Source organism: Symsagittifera roscoffensis, chromosome 7 (genome assembly GCF_963678635.1).
Source record: "Symsagittifera roscoffensis chromosome 7, txSymRosc1.1, whole genome shotgun sequence".
In the NCBI taxonomy this organism is placed as follows: domain Eukaryota; kingdom Metazoa; phylum Xenacoelomorpha; order Acoela; family Convolutidae; genus Symsagittifera; species Symsagittifera roscoffensis.
Window position 1 is genome coordinate 37,436,700 of NC_087068.1, and position 25,048 is coordinate 37,461,747.

Genomic DNA, 25,048 nt, shown 5'->3' on the forward strand with positions numbered 1-25,048 from the left:
CACTCAACCCATTCCGATGGTTGTTTGATTTACCTGATTTTGCGAAAAAATTAAAACACACGCGAATACAAATGCATTCCCCATTTTCAATGGTCAGAAACAAAAAGTATTATGGCCTCGATTTTTCAGATGTTTTTAAACTGTACCCTGATTCTCAGGATACCTAGGTGCTGGTGAGGCGTCACTAGAGTTGTGGGTGAGGTCGCTTCTGGGATGCATAAAAAAAGAAATTTTCGAAGGGTTTGCCTGCTTGGATTTTCGCCTTAACTCAATGGTTATTTACACACGCATAGCTTTTCCAACCTAGGTCGCAAAAATTGTTGCGATGCAATTGTTGCGACAAAATGTTTTCATTTTGAAATGTTCATTTTGATCCAGCTATTAAGCGCAGCCAATGCTAGGGGTATTAACACAGACTACTTTTTTTTTTTACAAATAGCACTTTAGCTTCAAGTTATCATGGTTCTGTAGCGTACAGGTAGGGAAGGAGACCAGCAGCAAAATAAGAGGGTTCGAACCTGGCCAGGGTCGGATGTTTTCAATGAACTTTTTCGTATGCTAGTTAAAATGCGTCCGCTCTATAAATTGAGGCATTTTAGTTGGTAAATTTCTTTTCAAGTTGACTGGTAGTGCTAATGCTTCATAATTGGCTTGCGTCACTTAACAATTATGTAGACTCATAATTGGCGTGCGTCACTTAAGAATTTTTGTAGACTCAAAGTTTTACTCATTCAGTTTTTCTCAGTAGCGTTGTCGGTCATATTTTTGCTTGTGTATGCGAAGTGCAACTTCGCCTCTTGTAAATCAATGTTGCGATATATAAGTTGATTTTTATAAATTTGCAAACTTGAAGAATTGCGCAAAGAAATGTGCATGCATGAACTTGGATTCTGTACACAAGCTTTTTTATATGTCAAAGTTTGTAAGTACAACTGACTTACCAATTTTTTTGCGAAAAAAGTCCAAATCAATTGCCCTGTAAGGTACATTTAGCAAATGGGTCTTGTGATGAGCAGCTCAGTCAGCAGCTCAGATCTCTCTTCTCTGATTTCTGAACTCGGAAATATCAAAATTGAAACCATTTCGAAGACTTTTCAAGCAAGTGAAGAGTTTGTTTCGAGAAAGCGTCGAGTTTTGAAACCTTGTCCGAAAAAAGATTTAAGGTACATTTTGGGTTCCTCTAGTTTTGAAACCTTGTCCGAAAAAAGATTTAAGGTACATTTTGGGTTTTACTGTCGTTGATTTTAAACCTATATTTAAGTGTCTCTACGCTATTATTCTGTTTCACCTGAAAAACAAATTTTGAAATTGTCTTTATGATAAGATTTTAGTTCACCTGAAAAAATTTTTGAAGTTATCGTAAGCTGGCCATCTTTCTACTTTTATCTATGTAGCATTATCATCTTATATCTAGCATTATTATCTAGCTTTTATGATGCAGCATTATCTTCGCTAGCATTATAAAAATTGCACTTTTTCCTGCACCGAACAGAATCGCGGAATCTTTTTGTTAGACACTTCTTGCCGAGATTGCTGCAGCTGATACACATATATTGAGCAGGTTTGCCTTGCAAATACCCGTTGAATTCGAAATCTGATTTTTATTACAGTTGTATAATTTTTAATTTTCTTTTGTCTTTCGCTCCAAATGTTTTCTGCTTAAACAGATATAATATAATGGAAAACCTGTTAACTATAGTATGAGATCAAAACCTGTTTAGTATGAGAGCAAAAGCTGTTTATTATGAAGAGTTTTGTAGAATACGGAAAATGTTCTAGTTCATTCAGTCTATCGCCTTCATGACGATCGATTTTTGTAGTACGAAAAATAATTTTAAGATAACGTAAAATGCTTTAGAAAATTTGATAATTTAAAACTATTCTTTGCTTTCACTCAAGAAATTGTTCCAAACCCACCCGGTTACAAAAAAAATCAGCTTAAACCCTGAAACGAGTAACAGCTGAATTCAGTCAAGAAGGTTTTCGAAAAAAGTGAATCGATTCAGGCAAAATCACCAAAAAAATTTACTCCTCAACACTGACAATTTAAAGTTATCAACAATTCCGATCACAGATATAATATACGGCAAATCCTGTTGAGTTTTGTCAGCTTTGAGGTGTAAGTTGTTTTGCTTAATTTTGCCTGAATCTATTTACATTTTTTCGGCAACGTTTTGACTGAATTCAGTTGTTACTCATTTCAGGGTTTAAACTGGCTTGTTGTAATCAGATGTGTTTGTGATGATTTCTCTTGTAAAGGCAATGGATAATTTTTATAGTTAATTTTCAATTTTTTTTCCATAGTTTTTGAAAGTATCGTGAAACTATTTTTCTTACTACAAAAATTGATCATCATGAAGATGATAGATTGAAGGAAAAATGTTTTCCATATTCTACAAACTGCTTCATGTTTTTTTTTTCATTGAATTTATGATTTTGTTATCTTCTGCATTCAATTAAAATGTCAAAGATCTTAACGGATCGGCTAATTTTATTAGAAGGGAGTTTTTTGGTGCAAAATTTCTCTATTTACTATTTGTAATATCTGCAAAACCTTACTGTTTTTGAAATATGATTTTGTTACCAAGTATCAGTTTTAAAAACTTCTCCCTCCATCACATTTTCTTTACCTTGTTTTAGAAATTAAGTTTTAGAGATTGAGAAGAAATGTGTTTGCAAATTTTTTTCTTTACAAACAATACCCTCAGTCATGCCCTACAGAACCCGAAAAGTTACGAGACAGGAAGACGAATTGATTGAAACAAGATTTTGTGCAGCTTGAACCAAGGTTGATAGCAAAAGTTTAGTTCAAGTCATAGTAGAAACAACGCAAACCCAACCTCAAGCTAGGGGTATTATAGTATCTGAAATTCAAAAGGAACAACGTTAGAGAACTGTTAAGAGCAAAAACTTAATCGTCAAAGGAACTCGTAAGAAAGCTGGCCGATGATCTTGATGTTTTTGTTAATCCAAATATGCCCCCCCCCCCTGAATAGGTTGAACAATTCAACCTTCGCATACAAAAGAGGAGGCCACAACTCGAAAACCCCTCTAAAGTGTACAGAATCAACAAAGGACGTGTCATTGATATCCAGCCAAATGAATGACTAGGTACTACACCACGGGAAAATAACAATTGAAGCATTTATCTGTTCAATTGTCAAAGTATACTCACTTTCGAACGACGTCTGGAGACCTGGCAGTCAATTTATTTACAGCAACCAGACTTGGTTTGCCTAACCGAAACCTGGCTAGATTCGACATTAGATGAACGAACACTGTTTTGTGGACATCCAGTCCAGTTTGTATCGAGAAGTGACAGGGCTGCTGGCACACACGGAGGTTTTCTTTTAGCGTGCTCTTCGTCTTCAGCTGAAAAGTTTACAACCTTGTCTGGGTCATCAACTGAGTTCTACGTTCATTGCGTACTAAAACTTGAAAAACAAACCTACTGCATGAATCTCTTCTATCTCACACTTCGCTGCTCCGGCTATTATAAAAGTCCGCTTGATATGAATGATTCTATTAGACGAATTTTAAGTGAATGTTGTGTTTATGACAAAATTGAATGGCTTTTTTGGGCGATTTCAACCTAGCTGATGTCTGCTGGGATTCTTTAACGACGAAGTTCTCCGATGATCAGATTTTTATCGATTTTCTAACCCTCCACTGTGGTTCATTCCAAATAATTCACATCAGTACACATAGAATAGGCAATGTTTTGATCTGTTTTTCGGTTCACATAGCGTCTTATGGGATTATAAAATTTTGGATGCTAACCAAAATGATCACTTTCCAATAATAATTTGACCAAAAGCTCCTTAATGTCACCGGGCCTGACTCAAAATCGTAGCTTTGATTTTGCCGAGTTTAAATCGAATTTGAAACTAGAAGTTTCCTTTGTCAGCCTTTGTCATAACATGGATCCGTTTTTTGAGCGCACATGGAACGAGATTTTCCTTGATGCTCTTCGTGAAAGCAGCTACTTGAAACGTCAGAAACGTTCTGGTATCCCATTTTACTCCACCTCAATAACAATCCACAAGATGAACAAACTTGAAACTGCTCGTAGAAAGAAGAACAATTCAACAAAATTTACTCAGCAACCGACGTCAAAAATTTTATTGATCTGGATGAATTTGCATTGCTACGGAAATCAAAATCCTATAGCACTAAAGAAGCATTTGCTCTGCTTGAAGCGATCAATGGCTCCAAAATTTACCCTTCAATCGTGTCCTACAAGAGTCAAAAAACGGAATAGATATTTCTTTTCAGTTTTCAACTAAATGTCGATTTTGATGTTGTGATCTCGAAAAGCGAAAACCCCTCAATTATTTAAGATGAAATTGTAATCGTCAAGGAAGAAATTTGCTCCTCACTTCAAAATGTATCTAAGAGTTCTAGAGCATATGATGGAGTCTCTGCTACTGTCATACGGAATTGTGGGGCTTGTCTCGCCCCGTTCGCTTACTTGCTTTTAGAAAAATATCCTATCAAAACGCTCCTGGCCTAATCTCTGGAAATGTGCTTTCGTCACTCCAATTCACAAGAAAGAAAGCAGGAGTCTTGTTGAAATTTATAGAACGATTTCAATTTTGCCTAAATTATCTCTTCATTCCGAAGAAAATTTTTTGAACTTTGGTTATCCGAAAATTTCGAAATTTTTAAATCACAAACGAGACGGTTTCTGGCAAAAACGTTCATGCGTTACCCCGATACTTCAGGAAAATGTCCGAAAGTTTGCATTCGCTAAATTTCAACTTTGCGGTTTGATTTTTGATTTCTTGCGAAATTCATTTGCTACAACGAGGATAAATTGCGCTCTCCTTTTACGAAAGCGGAAATGACTCAAAGAAATATAAACCACTTCCTTTTTCGAAAGTTGATTTTAATTCTTAAATTTCCAAACTTCATTTTTTGATCCAGTTTCCTCAAATTGGGTTAAAAAGATAAAAGTCCTTCATGAATCGCTCGTGAAATTCAAAGAGCTGTGATGCCATAAATTTCTTCAATGAAATGCGAAAGTACGTGTGTTCATTGGAGCTTTTCCAACTGTCCGTTGGCTATTTTAACAGATGATGTTTCGATGTTGTTTTAATCATTAGGTACGGCTGCGTTTAGTTCATAACTATTTGTAGAAGGATTTCTGTTAACCGAAAAAGTTCTTACGATTGAAGTTTTTGCATAATTTGGAGTGTGAGCTGAATTTTTCAAGTTATTTATGGAATATAAATCTGATATATTTAATAAAGGAGTCATTGGGAAATTTAAGTTTTGGAGACTATGTCTTGGTTTTTTTAAACTATTTTTTGATATAAATTTTTGAAAAATGTGTAACTAGCAGTTTTTTCTACATAGGCTTTTTTAAGTTGCCGTTTCTTTTGTCGGAATTGATTATTGTTTTTTTTTTTGTAATTGTAAGGGGTACATTTTGTTTTTTTTAACCAAATTTTTTTTCTGTGGAAATTTTTCATTTTTGAGTTTCCTTCAGAAGCTCGCGAAGCGAGTGTATTTGAACGAACCGTCTTTTTGCCAACCTGAGTCGCAAATATTGATGCCACATTTGGAGCATCATTACAGCTTTTTCATAGCATGTGCTTTGACATTCGAATCGTAATAAGTTAACACATGCATTTTAAAAAAAAATTTGTTGCATTTTCCGAATAAAGTGATTTGTTTCAAATAATATAACATTAATAAAAACTTGATTTCAGAATTTTTCTTACTCATTATATCTCCCAATTTTTTAAATTGCATAATTTATACATAATGTGGCTTTATGCTTTGCGATTTGTTACCTGCAAAGTTATTGTGGATGCCTTCAGTTTGTTATATTCCAAATTATTACCAAATTGAGTCTATTTGGGTTTTGTGCCATTTTTGCTGATTCGCATGGGCAGTTTATTAGCATATGTAGCTGCTTGATTCGTAGCTTGTGTTTGTCGGTTATTGAGCTTGAGTGGATAGTGCGTGAGACTCAAAAACTCTTGATTGCATTAGGTCGCAGATTCGAATCCTAAGTAGACGAGTTTTCGCTAATTCAAGGCTTACTTCTACTTTTTCTTAGCTCTTTTGATGGAGCTGCTTTTCGGTGGATTTTTGGTGAAGCTGCTTTTCGCAAGTCGATTTTGTTTTCAAACTTTTTTTTTAGTTCCTTTTCTTCACGTAAAGTTTATCAGGAAACACGTTGCTTTTCGCTGGATTTCTCTACCCAAGAAAATGTGAGGGGAGCGAAGAGTCAATTGTTTTGATGAAATAACGCTAGCGTGGATAAAGTTCTTTGAAGTGTCAGTGGACGTAGTGAAGACGCTTAATGAGTTTGTGATGATTTTTTTTTCGTTTCTTTTGTTTGCGCTGAATTTTGATTTTTCGCAGTTTGTCTTTTTTTTTAAATTCAGGTTATTTTCTTTCCTAAAAGGGAGAAAAACTCCACAATCCAACAGCAAAAGTGAAAAGGTCACGAAAAACCCGATTGACTTCTGGTTTCAAAAATTGATTTTATTTTTCAGATTTTCAAGCGGAATAATTAATTTTTTCTATTGACCCAGTTTTCTCAAATTATGTTAGTTTTATCAAAAAGGGGTCAATAGTAAAGTTTATCTGAAATTTACAGAGCTTCGGGGCCATTTTTTTCTTTGAAATTAACTTCTCAAGCTCAAATCGTTGCTCGTTCAAAAAAAGTTTGCCACGCAGTCTTCCACAACAAAAAAATGTAAAATTCCGGCGTAAAGCATGGGCGGATTTTTGAGGAGCTTTGTGAATTAGTTTCAGTTTCAAGGTCAAAGTAATTTGATGTGGTCTTCGACAATTTTGTAATGCTTATTGCTAAATTTTCGGCTTAACTAAAATTTCATATCGGTCCTATCTGAAAAATACTTAAATAGGTTTTTATTGGAGTCAATTTTTCGGGAATAATTATCCGCGTTGAAATTTGATTGTTTGCTGTTTGACTTTGATTCGAAGACAAATCACGCCATCAAACAACAAACGTGCAAATGATGCAAAAGAAATCGAGCAAATTAAGTTTGAAAAATGATTATTTTGAAATTTTTCTTTGTTTATTGAAGTTATTTGCTGGTCCAGTTTTCTTAAATTGGTTTTTTTTTCAAAGAGCACCTATCATTAAACTGTTGTCAAAAGTGTCACAGAGGTTTCAGGTGAAATGTTTTCTTTCTTAGAAGATTTTTTTTTTTTTCAAAAAAAGTCTGTCATTTTTTTTTATGGTGTTTTGCCATGCTACCAAAGGGACACATCCGCTTATTAGGAGGTTTTGGCATACTACCAAAGCGACATTGCCCCTTTGTTTCAGAATTGATGTTGATTTTTGACTGATTGACTGTATCTACTGAAACGTGGATAAACATATCTGGCCTTGTGTGGAGTGAACTTGGATAAACATCAATGGATTTAATATTTCACGAAAAGGTAACCCACATTTCCCATTGTTCACAGCACAAAGTAGCTCTAGGCTCAAACGATTGTTTGTTGGAAAAATGTGAAAAAATGTTTTTCTTAAATAGTTGTTGGTTCTGAGTGTGAGATAATTCTAAGTTGAGCTGGTGAGCTAATAGGGGAAGTATGAATGTTGAGGACTGTCTATAATAATAGGATCAAATAAGGAAAACTTCCACAGATTATTATTTTTGCGATGTTTTCAGCAACAAGGGAATCTATGTGCTCAGCATTGTCTCAACGCTTTATTGCAGGGTGAGTTTGCAAATATTTTGCGTGTTTCAATTTATACTATTAGGCTTGTTCTTAATTACGAGAAGCTATGCAATTTATAATGAAAAAATTGTCTTTTAGTTTGATTGATCTCAAACCATTAGTGAAGTTCTTAGCTTTTCAGGGCCCTACTTTTCGCCTGTGGATCTAGCATCCATTGCTCATGACATTGACGAGATTGAGAAGGCTAACTTGAGGGAGATGGGTGCTGATGCGATATATGCCCAGGACCAAAGAAGTGGAGGTGGCCAGCATGGATCGAGTAACCACCATGACGACAGTGGATACTTCTCAGTACAGGTTTGTAGCCATTCTTCTAGCGCCATATCGACAAATGTGTTCCTGCTAATACGAAGATACTCTTAATTTTGTTTGAATTTGTTGATGAATACGATTTTTGTTGCCCTTATTTCAAAATTGGGACATCGTTCTACGAGGATGAATTTTGTAGTTGCAGAAGTTTTTTCTGTCATTTTGTGTTTGGCTGGGATTTACTTTACATGACTTTCAACTTTTTCAGAAGACTAGTGATTGGAAACATGAAGCACATTTCATCGTTATTTTTTTTCTGGTTTATAGAGGACGGGTTTGAAGTCTAAATGCAGCACAAGTGTGCTCGTTTCCACTTCCCTTTGCATTTGAATTTCAAGTTAACACTATTTGAGCGTTATGTACTGCAATTTTATATGGTATACAAATTAAACGCATTTGTTTGTTATACATTATAAGGAAAACCACGTATTTAGCTATAATTGCATGCTTTAGTAAAATGAAATGAATGAAAATGAAAATAGCCCACAAGTTCTCTAAGATTAAGTTGTTGTTGTATTAGTATGATAAATTGTGGTTGTGTCCTGTAGGTGATAGAGAAGGCTCTGCAGTTGTGGAATATCCGACTGTATCTTGCAGGCAGTGAAGCTGCCTCGACAGTGCTCCAAGCACCATGGTAATCTATTACCCCATATTTCGTAGTTTAAATTTTTCATTGGGAAAAGAGCATTGCCAATTGAAATAAGAAAAAACGCTCCATGTAGAAATTTATAGAGCAAATGAAAAGTGTAATCCAGAAAATTGTCCAGATCTTTTTCGCTGTGGTTTTCAATTTTTTGGACTACGTGGCTTTTTTCCTGTCTGCTAGCTTGCACTGCTATTTTTATGCAAGAAGTTCAGCGCAAGCCGAGAAAATCAAAATGGGTATTAAGGGCTTAGGAGCTTACTGGGTTAAATTAAGCAAAGAGATAATGAAAAGAGCATGAGAGAAGGAAGGTAAATGAACAGAATAGGTGAAAAGAATAAGAACTGGGTAAAAAGGAAAAATAATATTTTAAATTATATTTTGATCTTGCTCGGATTAAATCTTGCCTAATTACAATAACTTTCTACCGTTCATGGCGCAGCGCTAAATCGCCGGTCTCTATCGACAGATTAATAGGTTCGATTCCTGCTGGGAACATTTTTTTTATCGTTCTTTTGATAACTATACTCATCCTATGATGGTGTTTTAGTAGGCAGGCTAGGCTTGATGCAGATCAGCTGATCTTTTTACATATCCTTTTAAAATTTAGCGCAGTATTTTTTTTTCTGGAAAAATGTGTGAGAATAGTTCTTCCATAGCTTAGATAAAAGAGGTCTTCTTGTGCTGATTTCATGCGAAGATGTCTAGATGTGAAGATATCTGCGAACATACCGGAGACTTAAGTGCCCTCCTCCAGTCTATAAAAATTTTGTGTGAATGTTTGTTCTAGTGAGGAGAAGGCCTTTATATGTCATTTCAACAACCACTGGTTCACCATACGGAAATTAGGCAGACAGGTCAGTATAATAACAAGAGCACCCGCCAAATATACAATTAGCACATAATGTCTCCAGTCACTATTTATGACAATAATTTTTGACTTTAAAAAAATTCTTTGAAAAATTTCCATTTTTATATTTTTTAAAATTTTCTATTGGTTTGGCTATATATAAGCAGGATTATTTTTTTTTAAAATATCTTGTTAGCTTTCGAACCAGAAGTTCTAGGATCTTGTTATCCACGCTGCGTAACGTGTGTCAGAAAGCTTATCTGAATCATTTTGAGTTTGGATTGTGGGTATGTTTAGTGGTTCAACCTGAACAGTATGCAGAAGGGTCCCAAGTACATATCGGATACTTATCTCTCCCTCTTCCTGGCCCAGCTGCGGACAGAGGGGTACTTCATATTCGTCGCCAGAGGTGGAAAAAATGTTTTTGAAAATCTATCCATTCACGTCTGTAGTTATCGGAACTAATAATAATTGATCAAAAGTATAGGAAAATGTGCCAACAGTCAACCAAATTGAAAATTGAATCAGCATGTCATCAGAACTTTTTTTCGGCATAATTTTTGTTGATCGAATTCTAATTACAGGTGAGCTACCGTCAAGCGAGGCCGATCAGATGTTGACCTTGTGTCCCTATGATCACTCTCTTGAAAGAGAAGAGAAAGTATCTCAAGCTAAGAAGGACGCAGCCAAAAAGGGACACGATTGGGTAAATAAATTTAGTCAAACTTTTGGATTAATATTGGAAACATTTGCCACAACCCAATTGTGCATGCTATCTATTAGACAAAACGTTAAGATTAAAACCTTTCTATCAGCGATGAAAAGGAAAGTTTATGCCGCACATTTTTGCTTGCAATTTAGTTTTGGTCTCAATTGTTGCCTTGCTTAGATATCATGGTTGCTTATTACCACTAACAATCAATTCAAAAAGGTGTAAAAAATAATTTTCTTTTAACTGCTTATCGAAGTCTTTGTTGGGTTTTTATGGGCTATAAACTAATTTGAATGCCACATTGCAGTATAGTTTCAAATGTTTCAGGGCGAACCGGCTGGATCTGTGTTGAACCCTCTTAACACCTCTTCCACATCATCTTCATCCTTTTTAAATAAAAGCACTCCCGTAACAACAAACCCTGATGCGATCAGAAACAAACGTCTCAAATATTTCATGGACGGTAACGGGGACACTTCAGATGCAGATAAATCAATACCTGGAGAGAAACCAGTAAAAGTGGCGAATAGTTCAACTGTTGTTGATCATGATGAATTTGAAGTGATAGAATCCGATTTTAATGATGACCCGGAACTAGCTGAGGCAATCAGATTGTCTTTACTTCAAAGTTGATTAGGTTTAAATTAGATTTTGATACTTCATGTTTTGTGCGCTAGTTCTTAGAATTTCAAATTTGATGCTTCGTTTCATTTCATTTTCACCTGAGCAAATGAATAACTTCTTTAGAATTTTGTTTCACCTACGCAATTCAAAGTTTTTGGTTATCATTTTTTGTTAAGCTCAATGCATATCAAGCTCACTAAATTTGGTTAAAATTATTGAGATTTTAATGCCCAAGTGACCAATACTAACAGCAACAATATTGGGCAGTTTGCAATTGCATAATCCTTCTTCCGGAATCGAGAATACTTGAAAGATTTCACGGCATCCCCAGAATTCCGTTTGTGTAATACTCTTCCAGCACAAGAAAAGAAACCTCCAGACCTGGAGAAGCCCAAACAACCGTACTGTTAACCAGATCGACTACCTACTTGTGCCTAGAAAAAGGATCAGTGCTGTCTTAGACAGTCAATCAGATTGGAAATTTTTTGTAGACACTGAATATGCCATGATTGTCGCCAAGAAGAAACAAAGCAATAGACTCGATGTCTCAAAGCTTAAGGACTTAGCAACTGTGGACGCCTTTTAGACCGTCCACCGGCAGACAGGTCAGTATAATAACAAGAGCACCCGCCAAATATACAATTAGCACATAATGTCTCCAGTCACTATTTATGACAATAATTTTTGACTTTAAAAAAATTCTTTGAAAAATTTCCATTTTTATATATTTTTTAAATTTTCTATTGGTTTGGCTATATATAAGCAGGATTATTTATTTTTAAAATATCTTGTTAGCTTTCGAACCAGAAGTTTTAGGATCTTGTTATCCACGCTGCGTAACGTGTGTCAGAAAGCTTATCTGAATCATTTTGAGTTTGGATTGTGGGTATGTTTAGTGGTTCAACCTGAACAGTATGCAGAAGGGTCCCAAGTACATATCGGATACTTATCTCTCCCTCTTCCTGGCCCAGCTGCGGACAGAGGGGTACTTCATATTCGTCGCCAGAGGTGGAAAAATTGTTTTTGAAAATCTATCCATTCACGTCTGTAGTTATCGGAACTAATAATAATTGATCAAAAGTATAGGAAAATGTGCCAACAGTCAACCAAATTGAAAATTGAATCAGCATGTCATCAGAACTTTTTTTCGGCATAATTTTTGTTGATCGAATTCTAATTACAGGTGAGCTACCGTCAAGCGAGGCCGATCAGATGTTGACCTTGTGTCCCTATGATCACTCTCTTGAAAGAGAAGAGAAAGTATCTCAAGCTAAGAAGGACGCAGCCAAAAAGGGACACGATTGGGTAAATAAATTTAGTCAAACTTTTGGATTAATATTGGAAACATTTGCCACAACCCAATTGTGCATGCTATCTATTAGACAAAACGTTAAGATTAAAACCTTTCTATCAGCGATGAAAAGGAAAGTTTATGCCGCACATTTTTGCTTGCAATTTAGTTTTGGTCTCAATTGTTGCCTTGCTTAGATATCATGGTTGCTTATTACCACTAACAATCAATTCAAAAAGGTGTAAAAATTAATTTTCTTTTAACTGCTTATCGAAGTCTTTGTTGGGTTTTTATGGGCTATAAACTAATTTGAATGCCACATTGCAGTATAGTTTCAAATTTTTCAGGGCGAACCGGCTGGATCTGTGTTGAACCCTCTTAACACCTCTTCCACATCATCATCATCCTTTTCAGATAAAAGCACTCCCGTAACAACAAACCCTGATGCGATCAGAAACAAACGTCTCAAATATTTCATGGACGGTAACGGGGACACTTCAGACGCAGATAAATCAATACCTGGAGAGAAACCTGTAAAAGTAGCGAATAGTTCAACTGTTGTTGATCATGATGAATTTGAAGTGATAGAATCCGATTTTAATGATGACCCGGAACTAGCTGAGGCAATCAGATTGTCTTTACTTCAAAGTTGATTAGGTTTAAATTAGATTTTGATACTTCATGTTTTGTGCGCTAGTTCTTAGAATTTCAAATTTGATGCTTCGTTTCATTTCATTTTCACCTGAGCAAATGAATAACTTCTTTAGAATTTTGTTTCACCTACGCAATTGAAAGTTTTTGGTTATCATTTTTTGTTAAGCTCAATGCATATCAAGTTCACTAAATTTGGTTAAAATTATTCAGATTTTAATGCCCAAGTGACCAATACTAACAGCAACAATATTGGGTGGTTTGCAATTGCATAATCCTTCTGCCGAATGGAGAATACTTGAAAGATTTCACGGCATCCCCAGAATTCCGTTTGTGTAATACATTCTTCCAGCACAAGAAAAGAAACCTCCAGACCTGGAGAAGCCCAAACAACCGCACTGTTAACCAGATCGACTACCTACTTGTGCCTAGAAAAAGGATCAGTGCTGTCTTAGACAGTCAATCAGATTGGAAATTTTTTGTAGACACTGAATATGCCATGATTGTCGCCAAGAAAAAACAAAGCAATAGACTCGATGTCTCAAAGCTTAAGGACATAGCAACTGTGGACGCCTTTTAGACCGACCACAGAGAAGTCATTGGTAACACGAGTAACGTCACTTCAACCACTGAAATCTGGAATCAACTCCACAAAGCTACTCAAGAAATCAGCGAGAACTATCTAACGTCAACAGCAAGGCCAAAACGCGCTGGGATTGTCGCAACCACTATAAATCTCTGAGCAGCGCCGTTCCGCTCGCATCAATGAACACGTGACCAAGGCCAGAGAGCTTGCTCGTAACATCAAGCGCAGTGTCAGAATGGATACAGAGATCTATTTGAACAATGTAGCTGAGCAGAGAAAAATGTTCCAGCTACTCCATGGTGCTTATCTCATTTGGTACCTCTTCACAAGGAGGGAGACGTTCGAATTGATAAAAACTACTGCGGTTTTTCTCTGTTATGCATATCATTAAAAGTTCTAGAACTTGATATTCTACAAAGACACAGCAACACCATAGACAAAAACCTCACCAAAAGTCAGGCCGGATTCAGACATGAAAGAAGCTGCATCGACCAGATTTATAGCATACTACGGGCTCTAGAGAAAAGATACGAAATCTGACAACCAACATCAATCTGCTTCATTGACTTCACAGCTGCCTTCGACAGCGTCCATCGGAACACGTTATGCAAACTTCTCAGAGGAGCCGGCTTACCAGGTGTCACATGCGGTGTTGTGATAAAATTTTTCTGTCATGCCACTTGCAAGATAAAAGCTTATAACGACGAAAGCGTTGGGTTTGATGTTTTTCAGGGGTCAGGAAGGGAGGAATTTTATCACGCGGTCTTCTGCCTACTAGCAGTTAACGATGTGCTCAAGTAACAGAATACCAATTGCAAGGTGTCGCCATTTGGCCATCCCTCTGTACCTTCGATGCCTTTGCATTTGCCGATGACATTGCTCTTGTTACAAAATATGGAAAACCTAAAAAGTATGACCACCAACATGTCAATCGAAGCTAGAAAGTTAGGTCTTATCATTAATGCAACTAAGACCAAAATAATGAACAATTCAGCCACAGACAATTCAGGCGCAGAGACAATTCAGCCACAGACAATTCAGCCGATCCGATTTAAAATACAGACAATTCAGCCAAAGACAATTCGGCCGATTTAGATTAAAGAGACAAGATAAAAGGGAACAATAAAACTTTTCTAATTTGATTAGAGTCAGAAGGCTTTCAACAGTTTACCAAAGAAATGAAAAACATCAAATAACAAATTTCGAAGATCAAAACAAACTTGCTATGCATAAAGTTTTACGAAATATGTACATTGAAGGTACACAGTTTTAAATACTTCTGTATATGGTCTCGATTGTAGTTTTTTGCGTTTTGAACGAGTTTATCATTTGCTATTGAATACTTGGGCTTCTGTTTTCTGATAATATCACCGGACATCAGTCTCTCTACATTAATTTCGGCGTTTTTTTGCTCATCTTTTAATCGTGCGATCAACTTGGGGAGGGCTGGATGTTTTGTCGATACGAACTTATTGAAGCTGCCATTCCATGCCTCCAACGCATTGTTCGTACGAGGTTCTCCGCTGAGCACCCGATTGAAAACGTTCCAATCGCCAATGTCAAACTTTGGTTTGACGCGTCTATTTCCTCGACAAGCACCAATATAGGTGTCTTCGAAGTAGTCTGATAGACTCTGGAATTCCTCTGAAGGATCCTCTTTTCGGAGCGCCTCAAAAGCGAAAATAACGTCGTCAATGGGAACGAATGCCAAGCAAATCATTTTTTTGACATTCAGTCGAAACTCATCATCGTCCATGTACTTGCGCGAAAAACCAAGTTTTTGTACATTGCGCCATACTGCTTGGCCCAGGTGGAAGAAACAGAATCGAATTTTTGTATCAGGCTGCATTTTTTATGGCGTTGCGAACAGCGGCTTCAAAGTCAATGACTACTTTTTTTCCAAATTGCTCTAAGCAGCCAAAAAGTTTTTCGTAAGTGTCTTGCGTCTTATTGGGCAGCAGAGCATACACCAAGGGTATAACTGCGTTTTCGATTACACCATGAATAGTATAAATTTGGTAAAAGACGTCTGGTGCCACTGAAAACGTTCCATCGCAATGACAGATTTCCGACTGAGAAAGCAAATCAAGCGCTGGTAGTGTTGCAAAAACTAAAACTCGACTGTCCGACTTACCAGAATCAAAATACAGGAACGTATCACCGCTGTGTTTGAGTTTGAGAGGTTCAGGAATTTCGTCGACGCTCTCAAGGTTTTTTGGTTTTGGCATTGTTTCCAAAGCTTGCTGCCTGATTCGGTTTATACTTCGAAGGGATGTTGAGTAAATCGGTATTGTGGTCGCTGCATAAAGAGGCAGGTCAATTTGGGCGTTGAAAACAATCTGTCGGGGAGCGTTACCGGTGTTTGCGGCTTTTTCTCGAACTTCATTAGCAAATTTCTTGGCTTGAATTTTTGAGGGGCTCGGTAAATGAGCGTGCTCGGTTTTCAAGGTAAATTCTTGCTGTTCGTCCAAATAACCCACTGCTCTACAATTTCCAAATGTACATTGCCATTTAATGAGACCGTTCTTAAGTTGGTTTTTTTCACGGTATCTATAACCGTCGAGACAAAGATGTTTTTTTTCCGCGTTCAGATATTACGAATTCCATTTTACGTCAACTTTTGCTAAAAGTGAATGAATGAGAATGATTCGGATACTAATCAACCAGTTGTTCAAGCTACTTACTAATGAAAATTAATCAATGTTAATTGTGTCAATGGACCATTTAACTGCAAAAAGTAGGCGCTAAACGCGGTACTGGTTTCTGGTTGGTCAATATTTTAATCGCAATTAGTTTATCTTTTAAAAAAGTTTAAGTATCAAATTAGTTTCAACCAACTACCCAAATTACCTGATAGGCGGTTGCACCCTCCCCCGCCTAAGGCATGATAAGAATATCAGCGTAACTGTGTGGCCCATACGTGGTAGGGGTGGTCAGCCCTTTAACTGATATCCTTTTTGACCGCCTGTAAATTCCCAATTTCGGGTCTGCTTTCGTGTAAATTGTAAACTTTTAAGTATTGCGCAGTTTTTTGTAGAGTTCGATTTTTGCTTAACTATTATTCCAAAATTGGAAACATAATGAGTTGTATAAAGTTTTATTATGCTTAGGCATTTTTGGTTCTGTTAATTTTAATTGTTTTATGTGCATTCGAAAGGAATTACTTATAAGTCGTCTAATAAAAGCTTTGATGTTTTGCCGCATGTGAAAAGTTTTTGCGCGCACGTTTTAAAACTTTAAAACTGTCTGAAAAGTCTTTGGTCGAATTGTCTCACTCATTTTGACTGAATTGTCTGAATTTGAAATTGGCTGAATTGTCTGTGGCCGAATTGTCTGAACGCGGTCTCAAAGCTTAAGGACATAGCAACTGTGGACGCCTTTTAGACCGACCACAGAGAAGGCATTGGTAACACGAGTAACGTCACTTCAACTTCTGAAATCTGGAAGCAACTCCACAAAGCTACGTCAAGTGCAGTGTCAGAATGGATACAGAGATCTATTTGAACAATGTAGCTGAGCAGAGAAAAATGTTCCAGCTACTCCATGGTGCTTATCAATAAAAGTTCTAGAACTTAATATTCTACAAAGACATAGCAACACCATAGACAAAAACCTCACCAAAAGTCAGGCTGGATTCAGACATGAAAGAAGCTGCATCGACCAGATTTATAGCATACTACGGGCTCTAGAGAAAAGATACGAAATCTGACAACCAACATCAATCTGCTTCATTGACTTCACAGCTGCCTTCGACAGCGTCCATCGGAACACGTTATGCAAACTTCTCAGAAGAGCCGGCGTACCAGGTGTCACATGCGGTGTTGTGATAAAACTTTTCTGTCATGCCACTTGCAAGATAAAAGCTTATAACGATGAAAGCGTTGGGTTTGATGTTTTTCAGGGGTCAGGAAGGGAGGAATTTTATCACGCCGTCTTCTGCCTACTAGCAGTTAACGATGTGCTCAAGTAACAGAATACCAATTGCAAGGTGTCGTCATTTGACCATCCCTCTGTACCTTCGATGCCTTTGCATTTGCCGATGACATTGCTCTTGTTACAAAATATGGAAAACCTAAAAAGTATGACCACCAACATGTCAATCGAAGCTAGAAAGTTAGGTCTTATCATTAAGACCAAAATAATGAACACCGACGGATCAAAGGATACTTTTACCATCAATGGAGGATTATCGCTTGAGGTCGTCAGTCCCCGAAGGAGCAGCCGATGTAGGCGTAAACAGACGCATAAACCAAGCCTGGGCCGTGTTTAAGCATATATCCCGGCTATGGCATGCTCACCTAAATCTTAAGATCAAAATCTGGGTCATCAAAACATGCGTCCGAACAACAGCGTCATACGCATGAGAAACATGGAACATTCTACAGTCAAATGCAAAAGCTAGACGTGTTCAGGAAATGTCTTCGGAGAATTGCGAGTATCTCGTACTTAGACCACATTACAAACAACAATGTCATGAAAATTTGAAATTGCGGTGAAACAAATATTTTCACATATTGTCAGTCGCAGGCAGTGGAAGTACTTTGGTCATGTGCTGCGATTGAAGGAAGCCCGCCAACCACGAATGATTTTTCTAGCTAAACCGGACCCGGAGTGGAAGAGACCTCGTGGAGGAATGAAATTTTCCGACGAGCTTATCAGGAAGAAAAAAGCTGAATCAATACTAAAACCCTTCCATCTGTCTCATAAGACCTTCGAGAAAACGTGGAAGACTCAAATGACGACGTTGGCCAATGATCGTAACCAGTGGAGACTACTTACGGAAAGTGAAGTCAATACCTCGAAATGAGGTGGAAAAAGACGACGATATTGCTCATAGAGATGCTTTTTTGTCTTGATCTCGTTAGTTTTTGCAAAGCTCAGTCTCCCTTTTTTTTGAAACTTCTATCAATTTTTTAAGTCTCTTTCCGATAAATGACACTTTTTCAACTGGCTGTTGGCTGTTTTAGTTTTTTTCTGTTACGAAATGAGAAAGATACACTTCTTCCAGATGGCAGCACCTACATCCTTTTTCTCTTCGCGATGAATCCGTTGAAAATATGTTAAAATACTTTCTCCGAACATGTTAGCAGTTTGAGCATGTTCTGTTTGAAGTCTTTGGTTATAAAGAGTCGATGAACATAGTTCAGACACTTATATAGGATACTGTTCAGTTCTTTTTCGATATAAGCTCAGTTAAATTTCAAATTCACTTCATTTTTTTTTGCTTAAAGGACGGCAAACTCGATTACCGAGCAGCAAAAGCGTAAAGACCATGAAAGACGTGGGTGACTTCTAGTTTCGAAGAAAGTGGAACTTAAGTTTCTGATTTCCCAGCGAGAATAAGTGTCTTGTAATCGGGAACTCCGCCTGAAAGCATTGCATGCAGTAATGTTTCTTGCCGGTCCCAAGCCCGGGTAAAGGAGGAGGGTTGGCGATAGGAAGGGCATCCAGCCGTGAAACTCCGCTTCAACCTACTGAATCATGAATACGCCAAATATAGGGGGCAGTACACCCCGAAGTGCTGCGCGGGCGTTGTCGGTGCCGGCCTACGTCATAAAGAATGCACTGACACCCCGAAACTCCCTGAGACAAATGACGGCTGCAGAGCCTGACACGCCAGGAAACAAGTTTCGGGTTGCTACGTGGAACGTTGTTTCCATGACTGGAAGGAGTGGTGAGGTAGCAAGAGAACTTGGTGAGCGGAAAGTTGATGCTGCCTGCCTTCCAGAAACTCGGTGGAGGGGAGCAGGAACAAGAATGACTGGAAACGGTTACAAGTTCTTCTGGTCTGGCGGAAAGAAAGCAGAAAATGGAGTTGGCTTTGCTTTCGCTGAACACTTAGTGAACCGTGTGGTGGAGGTCAACCGTGTCAACGACCGCATCATCTCAGTTACGGTTCTTTTGGAAGATCGTCCCTACAATTTGATATCTGCGTATTGCCCACAGAGCCAATTAGCAGAAGATATGAAAGATCATTTCTACGATGCCCTTGAACGTGAGTTGCTGACGACCGATAACCCGCTGGTTGGTGGTGATTTCAACGGACACATTGGCGAGGACAACTCAAGTTGCGAAAGTGTACATGGTGGTTTTGGTTATGGAAGCCAGAACAGTGACGGCGTCCGACTACTAGACTGTGCCATGTCTGCACGACTGTTTATTGCCAACACTGCGTTCAAGAAACCACACACTCAGTTGGTGACATTTATTTCGGGCAGTATTGCAACCCAGATAGATTATATTTTTTACAGAAAAGGCTCAATCTCTTTAAAGAATGCAAAGACTATTCCAGTTGGCACTCAGCATAAACTTGTTGTAGCTGACTTTACCATGAAGAAAGTCCACAAACAAAAAAACAAAAAAAAGTCAAGCGACAACCAAGGATAAAGACTTGGAAACTACGTGATCCAGAGACAAAGAAACTTTTCACTACTGAGTTTGCTGCGACACCTGAGGCAAATGCATGGGAGGAGCTGAAGAAAAACCTGTTCGAGGTAGCACAAAATGTTTGCGGTGTTTCTCGAGGACATGCAGCCTCACGTGAAACTTGGTGGTGGAACCAAGAAGTAGAAGCTGTGAAAATGAAGAAACAACTGTTCAAACAGTGGCGCAGAAACAGAAACGATGCAAATCGGACAGCGTATGCGAATGCTAAACTTGCTGCGAAGCATACGATTCGTGATGCTATCAACAGTCAAGTAGAGCACGCTATTGCAGATGCTGACTCTAAGAATATCTTCAACATAGCAAAGCAAAGGGCCAAGCAAAAACAAGACGTTGTCGGCACGAATTACTTGAAGGATGCAGAAGGGAAATTTCAAACTAACATTGCTGCTCGTCAGAAAATATGGAAAGACTATATGCATGAAATCATGAATGTTGAACATCCTTACATTAGTAGTGACAAACCGGCTGTAGAAGGACCTTGTGAGGAAGTTACAGTGGCAGAGATTAAGAGTGCCTTGCGAGCGTTAGCGAACAAGAAGGCTCCAGGGCCCAGTGGTATCACTGCAGAGGTGCTCAAAGCTGCCGGTGACCCTTGCATTGATGTACTGACAACTATTTGCAACCAGATCTTATTCAGTGGTAAGATGCCCGATGACTGGAAACTGAGCTCTCTGATTCCACTGTACAAAGGTAAAGGTGACCCTCTCAGTACCAACTCATATCGTGGTATAAAGTTATTGGAACATTCTTTTAAACTCTTGGAGAAGGTTTTTGACTCAAGACTCCGTGATATGATTACAATTGGCAGAACACAGTATGGCTTTATGCCAGGTCGCTGCACTGTCGATGCAGTCTTTGTTGCCCGTCAACTTTGCGAAAAGTTTGCAGCAAAAAAGAAGTCCCTTTACTGGATTTTTATCGACCTGGAGAAGGCCTTTGACCGTGTCCCGCGGCGCCTCATTATAGAAAGTTTGAGGCATAAACGCATACCAGAGCATTTCATAAACGCTATTATGGCAACATATGACGATTGTAAGACCTTAGTTATTCTGGACGGCGAACCAACAGATGCTTTTGATGTTACTGTTGGTGTGCATCAAGGTTCAATCCTCAGCCCCCTCCTGTTTATCACGAGTATGGATTATCTGACCGAAGAAGTGCGAGATGGCTCCATACTGGAAATGTTGTATGCGGATGACATAGCACTCGCAGCAGAGACACCCGAAAAAGTCATGAGGAAGTACAGAAAGTGGAAGTCAGCATTGGAGTCCAAAGGGCTTCGTGTTAATGTGGGCAAAACCAAGGGAATGGGAGACCTCCCTAGTGTCACCCGTATTGCCGCTGTCGATCCTTGCGGCGTTTGTGGAACTAGAGTTGGCAGAAACTCGATTATGTGCACTCTTTGCAGAAAATGGGTACATGGACGCTGTACCGCTATTAGAGGAAGTCTATCTCCACACGAGTTCTACATGCCAAAACCCAGCTGCAAGTGATCCTGCACCGCGTAACAGTTTCGACGAGTTAGAGAGTGTTAGTCAGTTTTGTTACTTGGGACACACGTTGCATGCTACTGGAGACTGTGAAATTGCTATAAACGAGCGTATCAAGAAGGCATGGTTTGCGTTTCATAACCATGGTGGCGTTTTACTCGGGAAACGGGGATTGTCCATGGAACAAAGAGGTATTATTTATTGTGCTTGTGTTCGACCAGTGATGACGTACTCCTGTGAAACTTGGACACTCAAATTAGAACACAAACGCAGGTTACTTTCAACGGAAAGGCGCATGGCCAGAATGATGTGTGGAGTAACCTTATTAGATCGCATTCCATCGGACTCGATTTTGAGCCGACTTGGTATTCAGAAGACCGTTATTGACTGTGTTGAAAAATCTAAATTGCGATGGTTTGGGCATGTCGTGCGTAGAGAAGATAGTAGTCCAATCCAAGAAGCTTATTTCCTTGAGGTCCCCGTTTGAACGGGATAAGACGGCAACGATGATGAAACTCGATTACCGAGCAGCAAAAGCGTAAAGACCATGAAAGACGTGGCTGACTTCTAGTTTCGAAGAAACTGGAACTTAAGTTTCTGATTTCCCAGCGAGAATAAGTGTCTTGTAATCGGGAACTCCGCCTGAAAGCATTGCATGCAGTAATGTTTCTTGCCGGTCCCAAGCCCGGGTAAAGGAGGAGGGTTGGCGATAGGAAGGGCATCCAGCCGTGAAACTCCGCTTCAACCTACTGAATCATGAATACGCCAAATATAGGGGGCAGTACACCCCGAAGTGCTGCGCGGGCGTTGTCGGTGCCGGCCTACGTCATAAAGAATGCACTGACACCCCGAAACTCCCTGAGACAAATGACGGCTGCAGAGCCTGACACGCCAGGAAACAAGTTTCGGGTTGCTACGTGGAACGTTGTTTCCATGACTGGAAGGAGTGGTGAGGTAGCAAGAGAACTTGGTGAGCGGAAAGTTGATGCTGCCTGCCTTCCAGAAACTCGGTGGAGGGGAGCAGGAACAAGAATGACTGGAAACGGTTACAAGTTCTTCTGGTCTGGCGGAAAGAAAGCAGAAAATGGAGTTGGCTTTGCTTTCGCTGAACACTTAGTGAACCGTGTGGTGGAGGTCAACCGTGTCAACGACCGCATCATCTCAGTTACGGTTCTTTTGGAAGATCGTCCCTACAATTTGATATCTGCGTATTGCCCACAGAGCCAATTAGCAGAAGATATGAAAGATCATTTCTACGATGCCCTTGAACGTGAGTTGCTGACGACCGATAACCCGCTGGTTGGTGGTGATTTCAACGGACACATTGGCGAGGACAACTCAAGTTGCGAAAGTTTCTGATTTCTTAGTGTTTTAACACTTGCGAGAGCAAGAGTCTTGTTGCACTTGCGAGAATAAGTGTCTTGTAATCGGGAACTTGATTTTTCCGTTTTGAACAGTTTTTTCCGTTAATAGGTATACAAGTTTGAAGTTTTGGAGTTCTTCCTTGGCTCTAAATCTTTTTGATACATAACCTCTGCATGCATTTTGGCCAAACGAGTTTTTTCATTAATTTCTTCATTACGGCATTTTGTTTAATTGCGCGCTATTAGACAAGTTTAGTCAATCGGTCTTCGAAATCTTGAACTTTTCCTATTCAGCTTAAATACGGCGAGGTGATTCCACTTTAAAAGTAAATGAAACTACTGTCCAATATTTTACTGAGCACATTTTTGTCAAACTATTTGAAATTGTGAGATAATGACAAAGGAATATTGTCGCGTTAGCGGAGTTAAACGAAAACGTAATATTCAGTTCTGATAAAAAAACATTGCGCTCTAGTTTCTTGTTAGACCTAAAAAAGCCTTTGATAATCACGACCATAAAAATATGCTAGATATAATTGATTTTTACGGAATACATGGTGTAATTCTTGCTGAAAGTGACTGTGTTAGGTCCTTTTTTTCCTCATATATACATTTATGATATTCCTAGTGACCCTAAACATTAGATGTTCTTTATTTGCGTTTGCTGTTATGTAGTTTTGTGCAGCGAACTCGTTTACTTCTTGTTGTTCCGACCATTGAAAATGGGGAGGAACTTGGTATTCGGGTGTGTGTTAGATTTTTTGCTTTTTTTTCACGCAAAATCAGGTACCACAAATATTGATCGGACGGGGTTCAGTGATATATCATATTAAAGTCCTTCCAGTCGTAATTCGAGCGAATTTAAAAAATTTTGAAAATTTTTTCAGTGTTGAGAAAAACCGATTTGAAATTTTTAATTTTTGGTCTAATTTCGAGCTACTAAGGTGACTGTGTAGGCTTATAATAGCATATTTAAGCTTAATTTAAGCCGTCAAAACTTTGTTCTACGCAAATAAAGGTAGTTTTTGGGAGTTTTTAGCGCAATTTTGGGAATTAAAAACTTCAAAGTTGAAAACATTTCTGCAATTTTTGAAATTTTTTTCAAAACATTTTTTTTCCGTTTTTCTAGTAATTTTTCTTGAAAAACTGTTTTACAATTAACCTATTTTACTATGACTCTGCAATATGCCCAAGTCCTATTTTTTCCTTTAAATCTTTTTATCACAACATGCAGAAAAAAAATGACAGCAATTTGAATAAACTTCATGTATTTTTTTAAGACTGTGGTGGAACATTCTGTGCTACTTGCACAGTAACCGGCTATCCTTGTTTACTTTTTTAATTTTACTTTTTATTTATCAAAATCAATTAATCATGTTATCAGCGCTTTCGTCAGCTGTGTTATATGGTCAAACTACAGACATAGTTCGAGCTTGTTTGAATTTCGATACCCAATCAGTTCAAAATTTGTTTTCTAAGTTTTTGTTGTACATATAAATTTCGGTTTTAGAAATTTATCAGTGATTTAATCGCTGAGAATGTTAATTCAAATTAAACGCTTTCAGGTCTTATTATATCGGTTTTTTTTGGAAAGATGTAAAAAGTTTCTTGTGCGTGTGTGTTCTTCGATGGGGACTCAATGTCTCCAAAATGTTATAATGCTAAAAATGTGGTAATGCTCAAATTTTCATGATCATTTTTTTTGCTTAACGGATGTCCGCCAAAGTTTTATCGGCTACGTATTTTTTGCTTCCTTGCACCTCTTAGCTAGAATTTATCTTAATTGGTATATTTTCTTCAAAATGAAATTACTGGAGTCAAATCGAGTTTAGTGTTTGGGGAAATTTTGGCAGATTTAGTTTTCCTTGATTTTTTTGTAAGTTAGTTTTCCGATTTGGCAACTTTTTTCTCATCTATCGGCTACCTTTCCATGGCGCATTTGCAATTTATCGCATGTTAATTGAAGCCCCGCACCGCAACTGGATTCATCATTCATTCTTGGGTGGTTTCGAATAAGTTCTTACTAATATATTTGACTTTTTTTGTTTATTTCAATCAAAATTCTGAAGCTTATAACCTTGAAATATGATTTTGTTTATTCTGATTAGGTTTCGTGTAGCTAATTCAGTGTAATTGATGACCATCAAATCGATAATTTTAACGCATCATGTGGCCGTGAGTCTTAACTAAAAAAACATTCACTTCGAGAAGTTTTTTTTCTCCAAAATTAGACATTTCGTAACCAGGGCGGTGAAAATTTTGTACTGGAATTCAAACGTGAAACCAATTATTCGGCTTGGTTTGCTTGCTTAAGGTTATAAATCTTCAGTCAACCTAAACTAGATCTTGCTTC

The 25,048-nt window shown here is 38.1% G+C and overlaps 2 protein-coding genes across 3 annotated transcripts in view; both read left to right on the top strand.

Moving 5' to 3' along the window:
- Positions 1-25,048, top strand: part of LOC134850964 (ataxin-3-like) — a 197,501-nt gene that overhangs the window by 125,143 nt on the left and 47,310 nt on the right. The window contains exons 2-9 of one of the 2 annotated variants that reach the window (XM_063866797.1): positions 7,308-7,425; positions 7,659-7,707; positions 7,850-8,025; positions 8,586-8,671; positions 9,471-9,537; positions 9,828-9,939; positions 10,115-10,236; positions 10,570-11,027. The exons of the other annotated variant lie outside the window; for it this stretch is intronic. Coding sequence (XP_063722867.1) covers positions 7,402-7,425; positions 7,659-7,707; positions 7,850-8,025; positions 8,586-8,671; positions 9,471-9,537; positions 9,828-9,939; positions 10,115-10,236; positions 10,570-10,875 — 942 coding nt within the window. The 5' untranslated portion in view covers positions 7,308-7,401 and the 3' untranslated portion in view covers positions 10,876-11,027. Of the gene's footprint in view, positions 1-7,307; positions 7,426-7,658; positions 7,708-7,849; positions 8,026-8,585; positions 8,672-9,470; positions 9,538-9,827; positions 9,940-10,114; positions 10,237-10,569; positions 11,028-25,048 lie in introns of those variants that run through there. 2 annotated transcript variants of the gene reach the window in all.
- Positions 11,302-12,946, top strand: LOC134850968 (ataxin-3-like). The gene is made up of 4 exons (XM_063866806.1): positions 11,302-11,471; positions 11,763-11,874; positions 12,050-12,171; positions 12,505-12,946. The coding sequence occupies exons 2-4, from the start codon at positions 11,781-11,783 to the stop codon at positions 12,808-12,810; spliced, it is 522 nt and encodes a 173-aa protein (XP_063722876.1). The 5' UTR covers positions 11,302-11,471; positions 11,763-11,780; the 3' UTR covers positions 12,811-12,946.